Source organism: Natrix helvetica (genome assembly GCF_964273705.1).
Source record: "Natrix helvetica genome assembly, chromosome: 6".
NCBI lineage: Eukaryota > Metazoa > Chordata > Lepidosauria > Squamata > Natricidae > Natrix > Natrix helvetica.
Window position 1 is genome coordinate 25,414,502 of NC_138553.1, and position 24,169 is coordinate 25,438,670.

The 24,169-nt window shown below is 39.0% G+C and overlaps 1 protein-coding gene across 1 annotated transcript in view; it reads right to left on the minus strand.

Annotated features, from left to right (window-relative positions):
* Nucleotides 1-24,169, minus strand: part of SYN3 (synapsin III) — a 194,549-nt gene that overhangs the window by 10,743 nt on the left and 159,637 nt on the right. Inside the window, exons 7-10 of the mRNA XM_081957073.1 lie at nucleotides 20,700-20,842; nucleotides 17,334-17,408; nucleotides 11,127-11,229; nucleotides 2,904-3,038 (exon numbers count right to left, since the gene is read on the minus strand). Coding sequence (XP_081813199.1) covers nucleotides 2,904-3,038; nucleotides 11,127-11,229; nucleotides 17,334-17,408; nucleotides 20,700-20,842 — 456 coding nt within the window. The remainder of the gene's footprint in view (nucleotides 1-2,903; nucleotides 3,039-11,126; nucleotides 11,230-17,333; nucleotides 17,409-20,699; nucleotides 20,843-24,169) is intronic.

Consider the following 24,169-nt stretch of genomic DNA (forward strand, 5'->3'; position numbering starts at 1 on the left):
ACATGTGCGGCCATGAGCAAACCAGAAGTAGTGACTGCCGGAACCAATCCCTGATGCCGCTACCATCAATCAAGGAAGCACAACCTATCGGTGCCAAAGCACATTTTCTTTACCAATTTGTAAGTACAGAGACAATTACATCGCCAGAACTGATAGGTGCCTGGCTTTCAGAATGAAGGTACACTTTCCGAAGTGGGTTCAGACAATATTGAGTAATCCAACAGCAAACCATGGCCACAAATGCCTTCTATCATGAGACATACTAGCTACGGGTCAATTTAAATACTGTGTTCAAAGTTTTGCCACAGGAACTCTTTGTTTTCTGCGTTTCGCCAAAGCGGTTGCCATCAATCGATTGAAGCCTCCTTTGTGTGTGCAGAAACAACTGTACCTCACTCTACGCCTTCCGTGGGCGTAAGGTTTCTCATGGGCTGGTTTCCACATATGTCACATGTTTCACTAACGCTCTCGCTGGACCCTATGTTTTAACACTTTATTGTAAGTTTGGTCCTAACGAGTCATTACAAAATGCTTGCATCTACCGCTGTTGGTTTTTTGAACTGCATTGTTTAAATGATCCAATTATCTAGTACAGTGTTGGTGAACCTATGGCACACATGCCAGAGGTGACACATAGAGCCCCTTCGGTGGGCATGTGCACCGCCGCCCCAGCTCTGTCTCAGGTCTCTGCTGCGCATGTCCTCACGACTCCTGCCAGCCAGCTGGTCTTAAGGTCTCTGCTGCACATGCATAGGGCGTGCATGCGCCCGCACCTTGCAGTTTGGGTGTGCATGCGTGCACTTTGGGCACTTGGTGCCTAAAGTTCACCAACACTGATCTAGTTGGTGACTATAAGCCCATATTTATAGTTAATCCTTGACTGTAGCTAGAATAAATGGGGAGAATATGTTGTAGATGGGCATGGAAACTATGTAACTTTAGCAAAATGTATAACACTTCTTGAACTTTTATTCCTTATCTGAGTAAAAGGAAGAATTTAGGTAGGCGCAGATTCATGCAATACAATAGGGAAAGCTGAGTTCTTTTTTGCATAGCCTTTAATAAGCCAATTCCAATTCTAATGCTTCTTCACAAAGTCACTTAATGAAGCCTAACTAATTGTAATACAGTCTATCTTAAAAGCTGCTTAGGACAAACCTTGCAATCTTGAGACCTGCCTGGTGTCTTTTATAAGGATCTGAGCAACCTGCAGAACATTAGGATGGCAAGTGACATCCTAGAGTGATATAATGGCCTTTCTGGGAAATCCTACTGGAGCCTCTCTAAAAGGGAAACGTCTCCTTTATATTAATGCTAAGTTTTTTAATATATTGGATTTTTTTTAGTTTAGAAATTTGCATATGGGTTTTGATCTGAACCAACTCCACCACATTTAAAAGTTGGAAAAATTAGAGATGCTTAATTCTTTTATAATGAATAAATAAGGGTTTAGAAGCACTCAAGTTTATTCATGGATAAAGTTTTGATCTTAGGATAAGAAGCAACCTATTAAATCAAAGGCCTGGTTTAGCAATCAGCCTCCCATAGCACCAAGTGAAAAGACCCAAGAAAAGAACACGAGAATAACATTTCTCTTTTGCTATAATTCCAAGTGATATTCAAACACATGCCATCTGTGGGCCTGGAAGCTGTGTGTGTGTGTGTGTGTAAAATTCTATACCATCCATTACACATGCAATGCCTCTGGGTGGTTTACAGATAAAACAGTAAAATGATATTAAAGCTATACTTAAAAAACAGTTAAAAACAAGATTAAAGCAAAGTTAAAAGGAACAATTACAAAATGAAAAAGCAGCCCACCAATCTCCTTCAGGGTTGCATGGCACTCTTAGGCTCCCTAGTCAGTGGGAGAACAATTGATATTGTGAATGAATATGTTCCTAAAATAAGGACACTTATATCTGACCTGAGATTGAACACAATGCAACAATTAAATGTGTTTCCGAGTCAAGAATCCGAGTCAACATTCAGTAGCTTATAAATACATTTTTCTAGCCTTAATTCAGAAGCTGATTGGCTCAGTGGACTTCGACAGCTTACAATATTTGGAAGGGATGGTGAATGTGATAGCTTTCTTCAGGATTAACCAAATTGAGGAACGGATTTCATACAGATATCTGTGCACATCTGCCATTTGATTTTTGCTACCTTTCCAATAAGGTAATAAATATGCCTTGTATCATCTGTTTATTCAGATAAGAGATGAAATTAATATTTCTATTATTTGCATTGCTGCTTTTTGCATAAAGATGAACCTTGAATTTTTAAACATAACCTTGATGAAGAGAAAGGAAAGTTACACATGCAAATCTACAATATTCTGCACTTGTTAAATGAATAGCACTGCATGTTGCTTACACAGTTGTCTATGCTGTCGTAAAAAAACTTTAAGGAATTTTCAATACTTCCCCCCCCTCTTTCAGCTACACTTCAGATTGTAGTCTCAGCTACTGTGTTATCCTGTTTAAAAAGTGCAGAATTACATGTCTGTAATGTATTTAAGAATTCTAGAAAAAAGAGCATAGAATTTTATTCAGAGTAATATTTTTTCAAATTAAGGAAGTATTGAAAAGGTCTATGTTTTTAGACTCACTGGACTGAAGGACTCACTGGAGAAGAGCCTAATTCTGGGAAAGATTGAGGGCAAAAGAAGAAGGGAATGACAGAGAATGAGATGGCTGGATGGAGTCACTGAAGCAATAGCCGTGAGCTTAAATGGACTCCAGAGGATGGTAGAGGACAGGAAGGCCTGGAGGAACATTGTCCATGGCTTCGCAGTGGGTCGGATACGACTTCGCAACTAACAACAACGTTTTTAGATGTCATTTGAAAACTATCACCTGGTTAGATTGATTTCTCTGAAAGATGCCTCCTGTTCTTACCCAAGGCCTCAGAGGTGAAGGCGAAGATCCCACAGTCATTAAAGTCTGTGTCATCCTGGAGACCACCATATCAGCTATAAGCTGCCTATCTTCCTCCACGTGCTCTCCTATCAGAGGCATTGAGCTGTCCATCACCTGTTGAAACAAGGAAAACATTCTTTTCAATCTGGTTATCTTTGCTAGTGCAGCAGAAAAGCTCAGACACTGCAAAAACACATGTTCAAGAACATGGTGGCTTTGCTTCTTGCTCTCTTGTGTATCAGTTTCCATACAAGTCAGAAGCTTTTTTTAAATGTGACACTGACTTTTTCAGTGACATCATTCACATTTTTTTGAAGTTAAAACACAATAAACCTTTTCTAACACAGGAAAGAATAAAAGCTTTCCATATTTCACAAGGATGGGATTGCAACTATTGTATAAATTGCTGAAAGAAAATTTTCAGGTTTTCCTTGACAAATTTAACAGTTTCAGCCTTGGCTGAAAATCTTCCCTATTCATTGGTCCTTTATATGCAATATGCTAAGCCATGGTTTGCCTAATGATAGTTTACTCAATAAACTGTGATTGGATGGATCTGTGCAGTTTCTGTAATTTTTTTTTAAAACCAGGACTACATTTTGGCATAAGGTGTGAAGCAGGCCGATACTTTCATTTACTGCATTTATATGGCTAATCATCTAATATAAATTACTCAAAGCAGACAACAAAATAAAAACACAACACAACCTGAGTTGGCTGCAGGATTTAACCAAATGTCAAATAGAATTCAAACCAGAAACGTTTGTCCCCGGGATAATTAGGGTGAAGTATAATAGAAAGTTAAAATACTTGATGTTACATATAGTAACGGTGGCAAGGACTGCTTTTGCGCAATATTGGAAGAAAGCTAATACTCCGCCAGAGGGATTAGTAATCAAAAAAATATTTGATGGTGCAGAAATGGACAAACTCACGTTAAAGGGAAAGGCTGATTCAGAATATTATGCAGTACGGGAGAAATGATATGAATGGATAGATAATAGAAATAAGAAATGGAAATGTACAAAGGGTTAGAACATTAGAAAATGGAATGTATATAATGTATACATACTAATATTGATTCTAGTTGTATGAATAATGCCACAGACCTGTTAAATGTGTGATAGAGACATGTAAAGAAAAAATGTGCAATAAAAAAAAATAAAAACACAACCAATAATTAAAAACATAAGCAACACTGCATAAAGTAGCATAAATACTGAGAACCATAACATTACATAATAAATATAACCAAGAAGCAGGCTCACCCATGCTGTCAGGGCCCAGATTTGACAGCAAAGCCAAGTTTTTAATGCTGTGCAAATTTGTAGGGTGGAAAAATCGATTGCAATATAAGATGAGCAAGAATGACATGGAACTCTTCACAAACCAATATACATTCCCTCTTTAGTTACATTTTTTATCTACAGTTTTAGATTTCATGTGAAAAATATTTCCTCTGAAGCTATATTTACATGATTATTCTGACCACAAGATGGTGCCCTCATATCTCCCAAGTCTTTGTAGTTCTATTCTAGAAACTAGCAATTGGGGTCTTCTCCATCAGAGTGATAATAGTCAACTTACTCTCTTTTTTACTCCATATGTAGTCAGAAGATCTTCCATGAAAAAGAAAACATCAATTGGCTTAGAAGTTGCAAAACTACAAAAGTTGTATTCACCGCCTCCCGATGTCTAAGATTCTGACCCAGGATGTACCAAAAGAGTGAAAGAAAAGGACACCGGTTCTTGCCTTGGAAAGCAACCCTGCCAATCACGGGGGCCTGCAATAATGTGAAAATGTTGAAATGTGGCACCACAACACAAATTCTGCCTTTTCTACTTGTATTCCCAATGTGGCACATAAATATGTATATTGTGTTGTTTGTGTGCCACACTGTAACCCAAATTTAGTCATATGCCACCTTCTCCACCCGTGGGTATCATGTTTCCAATTCTAAAGTAGTAAATAACCAAAGCTGCAGGAAACTGGTTAAACTGTTATTTTTATGTATCAGTTATCTTACTACAAAATAGGGGGTGGACCTTATAAAATCAAAATCAAACCGTCTTCTAGCGGGCCCAGGTGACTAATGTTGTGAGCATGAGATGTTTCATCAGTTTTTCTATCTATCTGAAATAATTGTCTATTTTTTAAATACTTTCGAGTCAGTGTTGACTCCTGATGACTGCCTGAATTATTCCCAGCATTTTCTTAGCAAGGTTTTTCAGAAGTGGTTCTGTTGTGGTCCGCCAGCGGCCTGCGGACCTGGCAGCAGATTTGGACAATGAGGAGGCTGGGGAGGAATATGGGCCAGTCCTGGAGTCTTAGGAAGGCTCGGACGATGGCTCTGCATCAGAGGCAGAGAGGGGGCCAGGGCCATCTGGGAGTTATGTGCTGCCTCCGGAGCCTCCAGGATCGGACATCAGTGAGGCAGAGGAACAGGGGGAGCCTGTTCCCATTGCGCGCATGCACTGAGCTGCCAGAAGGCAAGACAGTTAAGACAAAAGGGACAACTCGGGAGCAAGGCTTGGAGATGATTGGCCTCTCCCATAAGACATAAAGGCACGTGGGACTTTGCAGGAACTTTGCAACTTTGTTCGTTCTGGTCAGTTTAAAGTCTGAAGCTCCGTTTTGACTGTGCTCTGTGTGGTCTTGAAAAGCTAATTGCCAATTAGGTCTTTGGCAGCGTTTCAAGAGAGATAAAGGTGGGTGCTAATCAGCCTTATCCCAAAAGACTTTGGCAGACTTCTGTCGGACTCTTTACAAACTATTTGTGATTCATTACCAGCTGTGAATGAACATAATTCACAGTCGTTGAAATAAAAAGAGGGTTTTTGGGACTAAGTGTGTGTTTTTTACTGTCTCAGGAAGCCTAGGTCAGAACAGGTTCACCCTTGCCTTCTTCCTAGGGCTGAGAGACTGCTTGGCTCAAGGACATCTGACTGGCTTTGTGCCCAAGGCCTTAACTACTTCAAATTGGCTGTTAGTTGTATATTGCTTTCCATTAAAAAAAATCTCAAAAACAATTACAATTGAAATGCAACAGTAAAAAGAAAATACAATATAGAGATAAGAAGTAAAATAAAATTAAAACAAGTAGAAGCAGCAATAGAAACTTAAAAATTGCAAGTATTATCACACCATTAAAGTATATTGGAAAATAAAGCTTTCTGCATTAAACAAGAAGCAATTATTTAAAATTAATTTATAGTCTAAGAGTGGACACCAAGTGACCTTCCAAAGCTGAGATAAATACAAGATAAACTCAAGGCAAAACTTATTTTCCTTGATTCTGGGAATAAGACATTCATGTAGTAGCTGAGAAAAAACAGGTTGACCCAGCTATGCAGTTCTGCTGTTTATCCTGTACAAGGTTTGTGGCTTTCTCCACTACACTTGTTTTTTCCTGATAAAAGTCTCTCAAAGAAATGAGGGATATGGTCAAAGAGAGGGAACTACATGGAAAGCCCCTTTTCTTCTACTACTTCCCTAATTCCATGAAATCTGTAGACTAAACATTCCTGTTTCCATGAGTTTCATGAGTCAGTAAATTTGTATTATCACAAGAACTCATTAAAAACATCACGTGAGCATGTCCAGTAGCATAAGGTTAACTAGACATTTATATCACTAGCAGTAGGGCTAAATACAAAGAACAATGAAATGATTATATTTAAAGTAGTTGTTGTGAAGTCGTGTCTGACCCATCTTGACCCCATGGACAACGTTCCTCTAGGCCTTCCTCTCCACTACTATCCTCTGGAGTCCATTCAAGCTTCAGTGACTCCATCCAACCACCTCATTCTCTGTCTTCCCCTTCTTCTTTTGCCCTCAATCTTTTCCAGCATTAAGCTCTTCTCCAGTGAGTCCTTCCTTCTCATTAGGTGGCCAAAGTATTTTTGAGTTTCATCTTCAGGATCTGGCCTTCTAAAGAGCAGTCAGGATTGATCTCCTCTAGGACTGACTGGTTTGAATTTAAAACGGAGAAACTGACAATTGATTTTTAAAAAATGTCTCTTCAACTGCTACTATATAAGCAGCTAATCTAAAAGATGAACATTTTCTCAACCTGGTTATCTGCTAAGGAGGTCTGATTGGGTTTTATCTTGTCTTCAGAAAGATGCTAAAATGTGGCTGTTCCAGAAATTTCTATATACCGTATCATACAAATGAACAGCCTTTGGACATTAACATCTGTCCTTTGCCTGCTATCTCTTTGGCAGGATGCTATCCTAATGGTACATTATTTTTAATGAGTATTCCTATATGGTTATATAGTTTGGCTTTTAGGTTTGTGAGCCACCTAGAGATGCACAACTATGGCAGTATATAAGTAATAGGAAATAAATATCCATACATGAATGCTTTTAAAATAACATGTCAGCTCAAACTACTGTATGCATAATTTTAGAAAGGGATGGATGTATATTTCAAAAAGATTTGTTTTATTGATTTGATTGCTCTTGTGATTTATATCTAATTGTACACCTCCCTTATTGTACGTGATTTAAAAGATTGTTAAAAAAGAATCAGCTGCTTTTGGAAGCATGTCAATAGGAATATTCATTCTATAGGGTTTCGTCCTACAGCATTTGCTGCAGTTCTGCAGTCATCCTATAGGGTTTGCTGCAATTCTCTTTTATTAAAGATAATTCATGTTTTGGAGCTGGGTTGTGATTCTTTCTCATCTTCCTAGGTAATTCTCATTGCAGTACTTAAAATGGCTGGACTAAGTAAGTGGTTGTGACCCTATATATATTCATAGGAAATTCAGATATTGCAAGCATAGGATAATTAATTCTATAGTCTTTGCCGCAATTCTCCTTTCATTTAAGATAAATGGACGGGGTTAAAAGCAATCATTTCTCAGCTATCCCAATCCCCATTAGTAAAACAGTCCTTGAGTGGCACAGTGGTTAGAATTGACTCAGCTTTCGATCCTTCCAAGGTCGGTTAAATGAGGACTCAGATTGTTGGGGGCAATATGCTGACTCTATAAATCATCTAGAGAGGGCTGTAAAGCACTATGAAGCGGTATATAAGTCTAAGTTCTATTGCTAAGTGCTATAAAACCCCAAGGTAGGATCCTGAGACATATCTATATGTGTGCAATTCAGGAGCAGGGACAGACTAGATGGAAAATTATGCAAGGGAGTAAATCTGCATTCTTATGTGGTCTAGATGGAGAAATAAAATTGTGCTTTATATTAAAAGTTGGGATTATTCAACTAGGAAAACAATGAGTGATTTAACTTCTCTTTGTTTTCTATTTTTACTGGAAAGATTTTAGTATATCACAAATGAAATCACTATTAACAGAAATATTGATCAACTTTTAAAGAGCAGCCGTTCTTACTTTGCTTTCCCTTCATTTTTTAATATATGTTCTCTCCTTAGAGATGGGGGATGGAATAACCACAGTTTATGGTTTGGGAGGGAGTTATCTTCAGTGACTGCAATGATGATGGTAAATAGACAACCTGTATCATACATGAAGGTAGGAACAGAAATGAAATGTTTTTCAGACAGATGATTCCTATGTCTAGCAAATTTTTTTTTAAAAAAACCATATACCTATACTATTTTTTTCTTCTAAATCAATACCTGTTTTGGTAAGAAAATAGCTGAAACAGCCATGGAAAAAGATGGGAGAATTAGAAATGCAGAATATTGTTTAGATCTCTTGTAAAATTCTAGAACAAAAGAGAACAGCTTTATTTTACAATAAAAGCTTAATCTGCTAATATCCTGTGCTGCTTTCCAGTTTCCTAGTTTGTGCTTTTAAATGCTTTGTATCAATAGTACGCCTAGGATTTCTAAAGTATAACTTGGGATAATCAGAAGAAAGGTCATTTGATTTTGGCCTGAAGCCACCTATACTGTATATATTCCACCTCCATATGAAGGTTGTGGCAAGTACAATTTTGTGTTAACCAGTAAAAATGACCCACACAATAGTTGCTCTTGCTTGATTTACAGGAAGAGAAGAAATAGAAAAAGCAGAGACACCCCCCCCCCCGCCGCTTTCCTGGCAGCACACTTGTGTCACATAACCTTTGACCTGTCACTGATTCCTGCAGGACATTTATGCATCAGAAGAATGTGCTGGTCTTAGAGGGCTCATGTGGTTCTCATCAGCTTCCCAAGGCTCAGTGGGTGGGAATGCTCTCCCACATGCAGCTATTTGGATATGTCAGTGGCCCTGAATGTTGCAGTAGGCCGGCTCTATTCACCTCCCTGCGTTGGTGGAGTTTACAGCAGGGCAGACACTGAGTCTCCATTCCAGCATCCTCATATGGTAACCAAGGACACTTGCTCCTTTTTCTCTCCAGTTGCCCTGATTATCTTCTCTTCCCCCACACCCCTTGAGGAGGTCTTGCATTTCAGCTTTGATGATTTTCAAATATCCATCCCTCTCCATGGTCTGACCCACTCTACTCTGACAAATAAGTTTCTCTCAGCATGACGAGCTCTACTTCAGAAAACTTCAAGTTTTTTTTTTAAGATCTAGGGTGTCCCTGATAAAGAGGGACAGAAGGATTTATTATTCACGCCACCCACAAGCTCCTTGGGGAATTTCCTTATTTTGTTTTAGCTGGAATCTCAAAAAAGCTGCGGCTCTGATTCAAGGCTTCATTTTGGGGTTAGGCCAAGAACTGCAATAATACATATTAGAACCTTCTGAAGAAATATGAAAACCAGCATCTAAAGAAAGCTAACCCAATAGGGCAAGCCGGTGCCTTCCAGGTGTTTGGAGTTCAACTCTCATCTTCAATTATCCTGACCAAGGATTGCAGGAATTGTAGCAAAACATCTGGAAAACACCATGCACCTGCTAAGTTTTTGTTTAATTGTTAAAAGACACAGGAGCAGGATAGATCCCCTTTTCTGGTCTGATGGCTGCCAACAAGGTCATCGGTTTTCTTATCTTTTGACTCCGCCAGCCTTTGATTTGCATTGTTCCATTTCTCTCTGCTTTAAACTTTTTCTTTTCTTATATCGCTGCTTTGATGTGCATAATCTACTCTTTCCTTCCTCTGAGTTGGCTAGCTTCCCAAGTCTAATGAAAACAGCACAAAGTTCAGTCTACACATCCCATTATGATGCAATCTATAAAAGCTGGGTGATGAAAAGAGACAGGAGTCCTCTCTATTACAGGGCATTCAACTTTGTTCTGCCTCTTTCTTTCTCTCCTTTAGATCATATACTTACCATCTACACCAATGAAGCAAGTGGAAAAGGAAGTTGAGTGGAATTAGCATCCTGAACATTGTTATTGAACTGCCAGGTTTATTTATTTTTTCAAGTTAATAAGGGTTTTGTTTCCCTGCCCTTTATTATTTCCATTCATAGCATTCACCTTGTTTCAAAGTGCATCCGAGGAGGAAAAATCCTACTCCTTGTAATTTAAAGGTACAAAAGGTGCTTGAAAGGGCCTGGCAGACTGAAATGGAAAAAGTGCTTCCTAATTATTTTGACATGGATGTATAACCCTGAGAATAGTTAATACCCTACTATTTTGATGCCAAGTGCTCTGTCTTTTATTAAATCTAGTTAAATGATTTCATAGATTCCGTTCTAAGATGGAATAGGTGAAAAAGATATGTAGGCAAAGTGCTGAAATAACTGCATGTGTGTCAGGATGGGATGCCATGGTTTTTTATTAATTTCGTATGGCATACATTTGTCAAGGAGCTCTACAATGCTTTGTTACAGAGTGTCAAACCTGCGGCCCGCAGGCTATATGTGTCATGTGATGGCCATGCCCACCCACACTTTAGTGAAGGAAGAAAAGTTGCGATACATCACATGATGACAATGTGATGATGCGGTGCTTGACGCCCCTGTTACAGAGTATCCTGACAGCCTAATTCCTAGTTTGTTCAGTTTTGTGCTTGCACGCTTATCCATGGGAAGTAAACTAGCTTGTACCAGCTGGCTAGTAGCATTTAGGTTGGTGACATCTTCCAGAGTCTCTTCCACCAATCTCACCTCGCATCTGACCAGGTCCAGCATCAACCCCCATTCTCTTCATGCAACTAGCCTTTCCCACTGGAGTGGTACCCATTTATCTATTTGCAATAATGCTTTAGAACTGCTGGGTGGACAGGAGAGGAGCTAGAGGCAAGTGATGGGTTGCCATGATGAATCTCTTTGTTTAAATGATACTTACATTCTATTCATTCAGCTCTCCTCACCTCAATGATATAATCTTTGCCATCCTTGCTGTGAACAGCTTTGACTGCACAGATGTCAAGGCCACCAAACATCTCCGCAACAGAATCTGCCCAGAGCCGGTATCTGCCAAAACCAGATAGGAATATTATTTGTATAAACTGTGATTAAAATAAATAAATAAAACAAACTTCTTATTTAGGAATGGCAAAATTCTTAACTTTCCACAAAAGGGATAGCTTTGTTTTACAATGGTTTTATGCTAATAATATAGATATTTTCTTAAATTAAAGTATTTCTGATTAAATCCATATTTGTGATGAAAATATTAATTTATTGTCTAGCTTCTGCATTTTACATTCAACTGTCAACACTACAAGAATGTAATAAATACACTACAGGTTATCATTTGGTAGAATAGTGTTGAAAGTATTACAAAATATATTAAATGTCCTATTAATCTATACCTGCAAAGATCAACATCTGTACAATACAATACAATACAATACAATACAATACAATAGCAAAGTTGGAACTGTTCTTCATATGTTTTAGTCTCCAGTCCCCTAATCATCTTTGTTGCTCTTCTCTGCACTCTTTCTAGAGTCTCCACATCTTTTCTACATTGTGGCGACCAAAACTGGATGTAGTATTCCAAGTGTGGCATTACCAAGGCATTATAAAGTGGTATTAACACTTCACGTGATCCCTCTGTTTATAGGTTATAGAACTGTGTTGGCTTTTTTTGGCAGCTGCTGCACACTGCTGGCTCATATTTAAATGGTTGTCCACTAGACTCCAAGATCCCTTTCACAGTTACTACTGTTGAGCAAGGTACCACCTATACTGTACCTGTGCATTTCGTTTTTCTTGCCTAAATGTAGAACCTTACTCTTTTCACCATTGAATTTCATTTTATTAGATAGTGCCCAATGTTCAAATTTGTCAAGATCCTTCTGTATCTTAAGCCTGTCTTCTGGAGTGTTGGCTATTCCTGCCATGTAATGGCTTTTTTCTGTGACACTTAATGGAAGTAAACATTGGACTTTGAAAATGCAAGATAGAAAGTGTATTGACATGTTTTAATTTTGATGTTAGAGAAAATTCAATATCAAAACCGGAGAATATCATGAATAGCCAAGAAAAAAAATATATGGACCTTAACAAAAAAATATCATACAAATGTCCACAAATACTATATTTTGGATGCATTGTGCAAAGAGCTAGCTCTGTTGAGAAGATTATAAAGCTGAGAAAATGGAAGGAAAGACAAAAACCCAATTGCTATGCTGATAGGTGAGCTATTGGAAGACTTGAAGAACCGGGTTGAGAAGAGGCCACTCTGGAGATAATCTATGTATGTGGTGACTAAGAATTAACACCAACTTTATAATACAGAATCAAATAGAATAACCACGCCCTCAGGAACTTGGTGGGAAAAGAAAGAGAATTAGAAGAATTAAGAGCTTTGTTGGCATTGCGGTTAGAATGCAATAATGCAGACTACTTCTGCTGACTGGCGGCTGCCAGCAATTTGGCAGTTCAATTCTCACCAGCAAAAAGTTGACACAGCCTTCCATCCTTCCAAAGTTGATAAAATGAAGACTCAGATTGTTGGGTGCAAAATTCTGACTCTGTAAACTGCTTACAGAGGGCCCGTAAAGCACTGTGAAGTGGTATACAAGTCTAAGTGCTAAATCTTTTGAGAAAGCTGGACAAAGAATGACTTCTGTCCTTAGTTCAGTACTGAATATGTTGACTAGAAAGTGTCCTATTTTGTGTCTTAATAGGTATGTTAATTCTTATCACTATATCAAGCAATACCAAATATTTAATGGGTTATTTTCTCTAATAAAGAAAAAAGTTCCCAGTGCTGGAAAGCTTAGTCTTCCTGGGTTTTTTGGGGGGAAAAGCAACAGTATGACTAGCCCATGCAGCTCTTTCCCTACATAATCCTTTTAAAACAGAATCTCAAAAGAATAGGGGAATGGTAGGCAGAAAAACAGTTCCCAGTAAGTACCCCTTCTGCTTTAGATGATAAGAAAGAAGAAAATTCTCTGGAAGCACATGGTCTCGCAACAGTTGTCTAAATGAAACAAGCAACAGGAATTTTTAATCGCATGTTTCTATTCTCTTGAACATTCAGCAAATTTCAAAAATTCCAAACATTTGTGGAGAAGATTAGAAAGATTAGATCCAGCCTGGATAAAGAACATGGAATGTAATTCCTCATGTATCTTCCAGACCACATGACAAAAGGGACTTTCCTTTCTTTTGTACACAATTGTGGCAAAGATTAGGGCTAGAGATATCGGAAGATGATCCATCGCCATAGGAATCTTCCTGACTATTATGTTCTTTAATGGGCATAAAATTTAAAGTGGCCGCATGTTTTGACATGCCGTCAGTGAGAATAACCCCTCATTTCCACCCATGGTTGCTTATGTTGGCATCCTTACGTCAATCACTGCCCAAAGGGAAAAGGATCAGAGAGGCAAACGGCTTTAATTCCTTGTTGCCCACATTGGACAACTAGATGACAATGATTAAAAGAGCAGCGGTAGCACTTGGGTGTCATTGGTTGTGGAACTCTGTCTTCCTAGCCCCTGAAATGTTCTTTGTTGATTGTAATTGTAGGTAAAATGCTTTTGCTCTGCTGGGTGATAGCACCTAGGCAACCTTAGCTTAATTAATGCTAATTCATTCTAATTCTAATTAGACTTAATTAGAATTGGGTGAGAGGCACAATTCCTGAATTGTAAGCAAGACTGGAAATTAATAATAAAAAAGATTCAGAATACACTGGAAAACTACTTCTGTATCATTTCCAAGAAAAGCACATGGACATGTCTGTCAAAGCAGGGTCAAAGCTGATCCCCATTTCACTTGATTTCAGTGCAATTTAATTACCATGCTACTGCCAACTGTTTTTATTCCTTTGTTTTCTTTATTTTACATTTTATTGCAGTTTATTTTGTTGCTTTTAGTTTTTATATCTAAGTTGTCAGTCACTTACAGAAGTAAATGTATTGCTTTTGAAAGCTGCATATGAGTTTTCTGTAGCCATGTCAAAATATCTAGTACATGGAAGGCCTATAAAACAAAAAAGGTATTCTGTATTTCATCCTTTCTGTATTTAGGTGTATTACCTTATTTTTATCTTTTATAAGGGCTTAAAAGGGGTCTGCATCGTCTGCTGCTTTCCTGAATTGAAGCTGAAGAGATGTAAACCAGGATAAGATTTTGTAGTTTTGGGTATTTTTATTATTTATTTATTTGTAAAATTTATTATCTCAGGGTAACTCTGGGCAGCTTACAATCTTAAAAGATAAAAACTATGCAAAGCTAAAAAGACATAAATAAAATACCACGAAGAGCCAAATACTTCAACCCAATTAAAAGATGGAATGGAGCGGAAGTGGGTCTGTTATTAATTGATCAACCACCTCCGCTGTGATGCTTCTACATTAGCGCCCCAAGCTTACTGGCAAAGTCAGGTCTTTTGCCTCTTATGGCTCCCAAGTGAAGAGCAAGATGATCTGAAGGGCAGGTGCAATGGCAGATAACACTCTTCTCCTGAACTCTGCCATATTTGGACTGATAGGACCCTTTACTTTACTTTTTTACTTTATTTTGGACTTTTATACCGCCCCCTCTCCCCAAAGGGACTCGGGGCGGTGTACAGTCAAATAAAACAAATAAATAAATAGAAAGAACAAACATAATTACAAACTCAGTACCTAAAAGAGGAGGCAATAAGAAACTGTACATAAAGCAAAGCAGCTAAAAACAATATTTAATAACCCTAAAAATACCCATATCAGACCTCCTCAGCTGGTATGAATAAAAGGTAGAGTTGGAGTTTTTCATATTTCTGCATAAGTAGCAGTACTTGCTAAATACTCTGTCTGTAGTTTATAGTCAATTAAAGTTTTAAAAAAGTCTTATTAGGGCCAGCCCTACCTATTAAGCCTAATGAAATAGACAACTTAGATAGCTTATCTTGTGAATCATTAAAAGGGAGCAAAGAGTTACTTGATCCTAAAAATGCAAATGAGCCACTTTATCCAAAGCTGCATATTCACTCATGCTGACCAAACAATGGATAGGAGAGATATTTCTTGTACTTTTATTTTCCTTAAATTTTCATTTCTTTTCTTTCCTTTCACCCATGACAGTAGGAGAAAAAATAGTTATATTAACTCTGAAGGCTTTTCAGAAGTCCGAAAGGACTTGAGATTCTGCAGCCCATGTTTTCTGTTCTGAAATACCTTGGGAATGCCCTCATATGGTGGAAATCTGTGTCTAATGGAGAAATGGCTCACACTGATTTCTGACTGACATCATCCTAACAGTGTTGCCATTGTAGTCACCACTGCACTTCTAGAGCGAGGTGACAAAGCATTAGGGAAAGGCAGAAACAATGGGGACAAAGGTGAAAATCTGAATACCTTTCTTGAAGAGAAACTCTAAAATTAGAATACATTATCATTGTTAAGCTAATTCTTTCCCACACTGGGTTTGTGTGAGGAGAAGGGTACTAGGAATGCGCTGTTGACATTATGGATTAACCCCATGAATCAGACAGGTTGCCCATGCTAATTCACAAGGAACTTCATGGAAATCTAGGGCTGGAGGAAGGGAACAAAGTAGCTCCTCATGAAAGAATGAACAAGAAGACGTTGGAAAGACAGCATACAACTTTCTAGGGTAAGTGTAGATAGGAAAGAATTCAACAGTCTCAAACAAGATTTGAATGCAATAGTAGTTGGGCATTATAAGCCCATCCTGAATACTTCAGTAACTCGCATGGTCATGTGGCCATCCAAGAAGTGCTGAATAGGAGTCTGTTCAAATGCTTTAAAAAAAAAGAGAGATGTTCAAATTGTTCGATAATCTATTCCACTACAAAAATTAGAGGAAGTGGGGAACCAGAAAATGCTAACTGAATTCATCCAGCACAAAAGAGAAAGACTCCAGCACCTCTCCACCAGTAATCAGCACCCAGATCAGCATAGATTAACTCCAAGGTTAACTTCAGACCAACAATCAAGTAAGCAATACCCCAATGAAGAAACTGCCAGAGAGCCATCAGTAAACAGCCCAACCAAAGAATCTCTAAGACCACCCCTACCCACACTGACAGGCAAGACACCAGAATATAACCTGACAGCAAACAGCATTCCTTAATAGCACTGATGATGTTACCTGGTGAGAGTAATGCAACGATTACAAGAAAACAAGCAAGCTCAGAGACCACCAAGGACCCCTCATTTCAACCCTGAGCTACAAATATTCTCCTTTATTGAATTAATTCTGGCTAGCATCAGTCCTGTCTAGAATCTGTAGGAAGTGAAACATTCAAATTGATTTATGCCAGGATTCTACATAGGATTTGCTTAGAATTCAGCTACAGAGCTAACATGGCATCATAAGGGGTCAATAGAAGACTGATCAATTACTTGTGACTCTGTTTTGCATTCATATTATAATATGTGGGTTACCAAGATTTAGCTGAGCCCAGTGAGATTCATGTGTCTCACATATTTCATAAAGGAGTACTTGAAAGTATAATATTAATACAACACAATTCAAAAACGATTACACTTTTCAAGTTAATTATGATTATATATCATCTTTTACAGGCTTGCATTTGAATGCGTGCAGAAGACATTGCCTTACGTTGGCCTATTCAATTCAATGTTACGGTATATATACTGCAAGTATACACACAGAGCTCTTCTAAACTTATTTTAATTCAGTCCAGGTTAGCCTAGGACCTTGATGCTTTATTACTTTCCATAATGTGTAATAAAATATACAACGGCAATGTAGTAAACACATATAACAACCTGATTGTAGGCTGAATAGTTCTGTGCAGAAAATGTTGGTATAGGAAACCTGCCTTGACTGGAAATGGAAAAGCTCAGGCATATTCTCCTTTCAGCCTGCCTCTCCCTCTGCCTTCTTGGCATGACAATCCAGGCTGAATAAGAGATATCACCCCACTGTGCTTTCTTGCTCCAGAGAAAGGAACAACAGAGTTGAGCAGTTAAATGAGAAGGAGGAGAAGCAGAGAGCAGCAGATGCCATGTTTTAATGTTCAATAATGCAAATTGGGTTTCTGCACTACTGCTGGCTGTTGAGATAATACTTAATGCAGTTTTAAGCCTATCAAATGTACCCCAAAGATTGTATGTTACTAATAGTAACTCTTTTCTATTTAATACCTCTCAGTCATGGCGATCTGTTCCAACATGGCAGAACCTGTGTTTGCTTTCCAGTTTCCAGAGATCGATGTCCTCCTGGGAAAAACAAACAAGCCATATGAGAACAATCAATGCTCCCAAACATTGTAATTCCTCTCCAAACTGAACAAAGGAGGGAAGAAATGAGGGAAGCAGGACAGACTGAGTTGGCACAAAATCCTTTCAGAGCCCTGCTGTCTTCGAAGCTTTTAACTGTTGCTGATGATTCAGTCCATGCGTAACACCATCCATAAGCTGGAAATGGCCCTCTAAATGCTGGCAGCCTCCCACGTAGTTACATCTTTATCCAAATCCTTGTTGGGTGTTCTTATATCAGCCTTATGAACTCTTTTTGCAGGGTATGCCAGGCATTGTACAGTAGAAATGCCTGTGAAAAGGCTGTGGAATAATTAACCTTGCCCACTGTAGTATAGAATTTAAACTGCTCATGAAGCTCTATGCCAGAAAGGCCAAGCAAAAGCTTCCCACAGAAATCAGTGAGCTTTAGAATTGGCTTTAAAAAAAAGGAGATGATAGGATAAAAAGCTAAACCGGTGGCTTTCATTGAGGTCTGCTTCCTATTGTGATAGAAATACAGCTATCTCTTCTGACAGAGATTGAATGGCACTAAAAACCACCCACTGACTTTCTCCCACTGATTCCTCAAGTGGTATTAAAGGACTGAAGTCTTTTTTTTTTGTAACTAGTTATTAATGCCTGTGCTTGCTGGTAGTGCCGCTGGCAGACTTGGTCTACTGAAATTACATTTAGAATGTAGCACCTACTAGATTGCCCAGCTGCATGATCAGATACTACAAACGTCAGCTTTCACAGGCTCTTGATGTGCATCATCAGAAAGGTACAAGAACATAGCTGTCTGCTGAAAAGTAGAACATTTTGAAACTAATGTTCAGAATTTTAATTTCAGTATCAGCCATGGTACCAGCTTTGAGCGCATCACTTGTTACAGTGATACAAATATTTTTCCACACACTGGAAAAGAACTAGCTATCAGATACATTTAATTACATTTTGGCTGCTGCTTGGGTAAGACCAACACAATGTGGTTTAATGTTTACAGCAATGTCTAAGCAAGATATATGGAGAAGTTCCTTCAAATACATTATTATTCTGTTAAGGAAACTATATTGACAAGCTAAGGAAGTGCTAATCTTTCTGGACTTTTAAAAAATCATTTCAGATCAAGAGCTGAATCTATTTTACAATTTTGGCTGATGTCTCCTCCTTGTGCAGTCTTAATGTTTGTAAGGTAGTATCTCTTCTGCCCTCAAGTAAAGGTAAAAGTTCCCCTCACACATATGTGCTAGTCATTCCTGACTCTAGGCGGCACTGCTTATCTCCATTTCAAAGCTGAAGAGCCAGCGCTGTCCGAAGATGACTCCATGGTCATGTAGCTGGCATGACTAAATGCCAAAGGCACACAGAATGCTGTTACCTTAATTTAATAATAATAATAATTTATTAAATTACTAGACCGCCCCCTCTCCCCGGAGGGACTCCCCACCAAAGGTGGTCCCTATTTTTCTATTTGCATTTTTACGTGCTTTTGAACTGCTAGGTTGGCAGAAGCTGGCTCAAGTAACGGGAACTCACTCCGTTACATTGCACTAGGGATTTGAACCATTGAACTGCCGACCTTTCTGATCAACAAGCTTTGTGTCTTAGCCACTGAGTCACTGCATCCCTCATCTGCCCTCAGAAAAGATGGCATCACAAACAAAAATTTAGATCATTATGTGTTGTCTATATACATTTTATATCACACACAAAAATCATAGTTTACTAAGATGCATGTTGATGGCTTCAAGGAGAGGTTTAACACAAAATTGGCAAAGAGATATATTACTGATAATATCAGAATGGGAAGTATAATCAACAGTGGTAAAATTAGCAGCATATATTCACAATTGAAGTTTGACTAAATTTAAGCAAAATTAGTTTCCATGCATGTTATATATTACATAGCAAGGCAACTGTAAACATTAGAGTACATTTTAAGAGGAAAAGAATTGATTAAAGAACTGAAGTTAGAAATAAATAAAATTTTGAATTATATAAATCTTCAATATCAGTCAGGATAAAAATGGGAAGTTGGAAACTAAATATTTACTCAATAATGCTTTTAGCAGATCCCTCCCCCCCTTTTTTCTCTTTTCTCTAGGGGAATTTATCTTTAAATAATAAATAGTGGAGATATTGGCATTCAACTCAGACATTTAAAAAGAAACATAATCCTTTTCCTTTTTGTTAAAAACAACTCAATACATTTTGCTTTTTATCCATTATCAACAATATACTGAGCACCAACTGCACAATTTTGCTATCTCTCGGTCCACCTACCAATTCAATGTTTGCTCTAATTGTTTTCTTTTTTATCTATTTAGTTTTTCAAAAATATTAATAAAAATACATTCATTCCTCCCTTCTTTCTTTCTTTCTTTCTTTCTTTCTTTCTTTCTTTCTTTCTTTCTTTCTCCCCCCCTCTTTTTCTTGTACTCATCAAATGAGTGTACAAAAAATTTCTGAGATGCTACTGATGACAAAATGTCTTACCTTTTGCTGGACAAATGTTCTTTGTAACACAATATATTTCAGAAAATATTATATTGTGAACAATTGAACAAACAATAGCATTTGGGAGTATGTTCTAAGAATGATACAATTATAACAAGGATTAGTTGTGGTTAAATTCCACGGGTTGCAAATTTTGCTTTTCCTGTTATTGTTGAGTTCTTAGTCTTAATTATTAGTCTCTACCCATTGCAAAAGGGCTTGTTATCCACATCCATAATAACAGGCTGCTGATATTTAACACTTATCTAGTCCAATATCGAGTATAATATTTTCAGTTGCCATTTTCCCTAGCCTTCAGCAACCTATAACTGTTGCCGTCCATGTATATTGGGGCTGCAGCTCTAAAATTGCATCTCTCACATCTGGAGAGCACCAAATCCACTGTTGGTTGCCTAAATCCTTCTTTTAATAGACCTTCCAACATGTCTTTTTCTATGTGCTGCTGAACAGCAAAGCAACCGCAACATGTGTGAATTTCTTTAACTAGTGATTCAGAATCCTGTTAAGACAATATGTTTGGCAGCTGCCTAAAGCCTCACCAGAAGGGAATGCATTATATCAAAGTTATTATTTCTCTTTTCATTTAACATACATTACTTTTCTTGGCTAGCCTTTAAAACAAGAGAAGAATGCAATATTTAGAATGTAACATGCGTTTAGAATTCTAACATTTCTTTGGTTACTACTTTTGTTTTCAGTTGAAAACAAAATCTCTTCAACATAGTCACAATATCTGTAAAAAAAAAACCTCACATGTAAGCTTTGTAATTGTTGCCAATTTTCTGGATTCGGATGTCGTATTTGGAGTCCACAAAAGTTTCTGTCGTGACATATGTTTTGGCCATGGCTACCACACTTACAATGTCCTGGAAATCATGCTGGTTCTCAATTTTCACCTATGATTGAGAAAGATCCAAAACAGAAAAATGAAAAACAGTGCAGTCAGTCAGGGATTACTAGGAATTACTGTCATTTTGCTGGGTGAAATGCCCTGGGGAGGGAATGCATTTAAAAAAAACCCTGAGGGATAGGAGTTGTAAGACATTTCTGTGCTCGCTGCTCACCTCTTTCAGAGTAACAGAATCTTAGTCTTGTCCATTGCTCAATTCCTCCAAAGCAATTTGAAATAAGCCTACTAATCATCTTCATTCCTATCAATCTGAGAATAATAGAACCACATAGTGTCATGAATTGGTGTTTGGGGCTCAGGACCCCGGACAGCACCCCGAGGTTTGGGGAGCTGGTTAGAGTTTTTAAAGAGGATTTGGGTTAATGTCAGAGTTTCAATTAACACCTCCAACGAAAGAAGAAGGCTTGAAGTTCCTCAAAGTTTGATTTTATTAGAGATGTCATATTTGCACATCTGGAAAACCCGAATCTGAAAGCTTCCAGGTTTTCCTCACCCAAATGAATGTCAAAGTCCCTGCCCAGCACTCACATGTCCATCACATGGCCTAATCAGGCATTGTCCCAATTAGAGATATCTCCCAGTCACACCCCTCCAGGTGCAGGACAAGATGTCCTTGACTCCCCGAAAAAGGAAAGTTATTGTGACTATATATCAGTGATGGCGAACCTATAGCACGTGTGCAACAAGTGGCACACGGAGCCATTTGTCAGGGCAGCGAGGCGCTGCCCTGTCAGCTGGCCAGTGCGCATGTGCGCGCTGGCCAGCTGAGTTCACCTTTTTAAAAGCCATTTTTTGCCTTCCCCAGGCTCCAGAGGCTTTATAGGAGCCTGGGGAGGGTGAAAAGAGCCTCCCCCACTGCCCCAGAAGCCCCCCGGAGGCTTCAGGGACTGTCCGGAGGCTTCCCTGAAGCCTTTGGAACGCTTAAAACCACCCTTCGAGCAAACCGGAAGTGACTTCCGGGTTGCTCGGAGGGTCGTTTAAAGCGTTCCGAAGGCTTCAGGGACCGTCCGGAGGCTTCCCTGATGCCTTCGGAGCGCTTAAAACCACCCTCCGAGCAAACTGGAAGTGACTTCCGGGTTGCTCGGAGGGTCGTTTTAAGCGTTCCGAAGGCTTCGGGGACCGTCCAGTCACTTCCGGTTTGCTCGGAGGATCCTTTTGAGCACTCCGAAGGCTTCAGGGACCATCCGGACAGTCCCTGAAGCCTTCGGAGTGCTTAAAACCACCCTCCGAGCAACCCGGAAGTCACTTCTTGTTTGCTCGGAGAGTGGTTTTAAGCGTTCCGAAGGCTTCAGGGAAGCCTCCGGATGGTCCCTGAAGCCTCCGGAGAGCCTCCAGGGAGGCGGAGGAGGCTCTTTTCGCCCTCCCCAGGCTCCTATAAAGCCTCTGGAGCCTGGGGAGGGCAAAAAAAGCATTTAAAAATGGGGGGGGGGTTGCGCATGTGCGCGCATGTGCACTGGGGGGGTGCGCATTGCATTATGGGTGTGGCACGCCCGCACACGACCCCCCTGCGCTCCCCCCACTTGTGGCACGCGAGCCAAAAAAGGTTCGCCATCGCTGCTATATATCATCCATATTCCATACAATCCCTCCTCCCAATTTCCCGCAGCTTTAAGTGTGGAGGCTGGAAGACCCAATGCAAAAGATGGCTTCCAGACTTGACACATAGAGGGGCAGAATAAGAAGACAAATCAATCATCCCAATATGTTTGCTATTTTCCATGATTTGTTCTAGATTACTATTTACCATATCAAAGCTACTGAAAGTCTTGAAGCAATGTCCCTCTCCCAATCCTTTTCATCATTCCACAGAAAAAGGAAATGAAATACATTATTGTTTGCTCTTTCGTGTTTTAAAATATGTACTGTGTGCATTTTCCTGTTGTCAAAATATATAAATCAATCTGATGCTTGCAATGGTGTGAAGCCGCCTTTCAAGCCACCATTCCTCCTCTACTAGAGAATCACCGTAAAATGGAAGGATAGCCCAGAATGCCCTTAGTACATTCTAAAACAATTGCAGAATGCTTATCTTGCAAAAACAGGAACAACACTTCTATGCTGCCACCAACTTGATTGCACTGGGATAACCAAAATCAATTCTCCCACCTCCATCCCAAAAGGGAAGGGGGAAAAAAAGACTGAGAAACAAAAGGGGCTTCTTCACCCTTTTATGTAAAAATAGCACCCCCCTTCCTGGACTTGCTAAGAGGGCTAAAACTCAGAAAGGAAGAGGAAAGGTAAAGCAAGAGATCCTTCCAGCAGAAAAATACCTATAGTCTCTCCAAAATCTCCTGTTGAAAAAGGTTATGATTTGCATCATCATCATCGATTAAAACAGAAATAGGCTTAGACTAAACTCAGTTAACATGGGATCTCAAGAAACCAGAGCTGCTTTTGAATTGGCATAAAGACCTCCATGGAAATATCCTTGGAGTGCACTGGAATTAATAGAGCAGAGGTGGGTGGGGGATACTAATTTGAATCTCTTTTGTGGAACTGAACATCTACCCTCCAACCTGGAGACATAATGGGTTGATTCTCAGTTAAATCCGGTTCAATTTGAGGCATAACCCTAACCCTAACCCTAACCCTAACCTGAAGTTATCTCAATTTTGCCTGGTGCTTTTAACACCTCATACTCTAAAAACCAGATCATCCTCAAGCTGGAGATAATAACTATATTCATTCATATCATCTGGAAAGTACGAGATTGCAGAAGGAAGTTCTGTCTGAGTTTGGTTTTGTATGTGGTTGAAAAGACACCAATGTGTGTATGTAGCAGCAGTTTGCAGATGTAGGTAAATATGTGATGTGGCCTGCAAAAATCAGGATAACTGCTAGATAGCTTTAAAGAGTAAATGTTGGAATGGGGGGCGGTGGGGAGAATAAAAGTTAGGGGTTTTATCGCTTTGGTGCCATTTAGTGATTATCTGGCTTTTGCAGTGTCAGATCTGGTAGCTCTAGGTTTAGGACCAGAAAGGCTTATTGGATCTTATCCAGACTGCTTTTTACCAAGAATTGTTTGCTTGTCCCTGTCTTTACAGGGAAGGATGCTCTTTGAGAGCTGCATGACAAAGAGAAATGAACAAACATTTTTCTGGCATGGAGTGGACCCATGTTGCTTCTGCCTGTTTGTGCAGCTGCTGGAGATATAGAATGTCTATGTGGAAAAGAAAGCAATTCTGCTGCCATTTTTAACTTTTACCATTGTAAATATATTATGGAATTGTAGAAATATATACTTTAGATGCTGCTAACACCCCCCCCCCAAATCAGCGATATTGCTTATAATTTTAACATGTTGTGTGACATT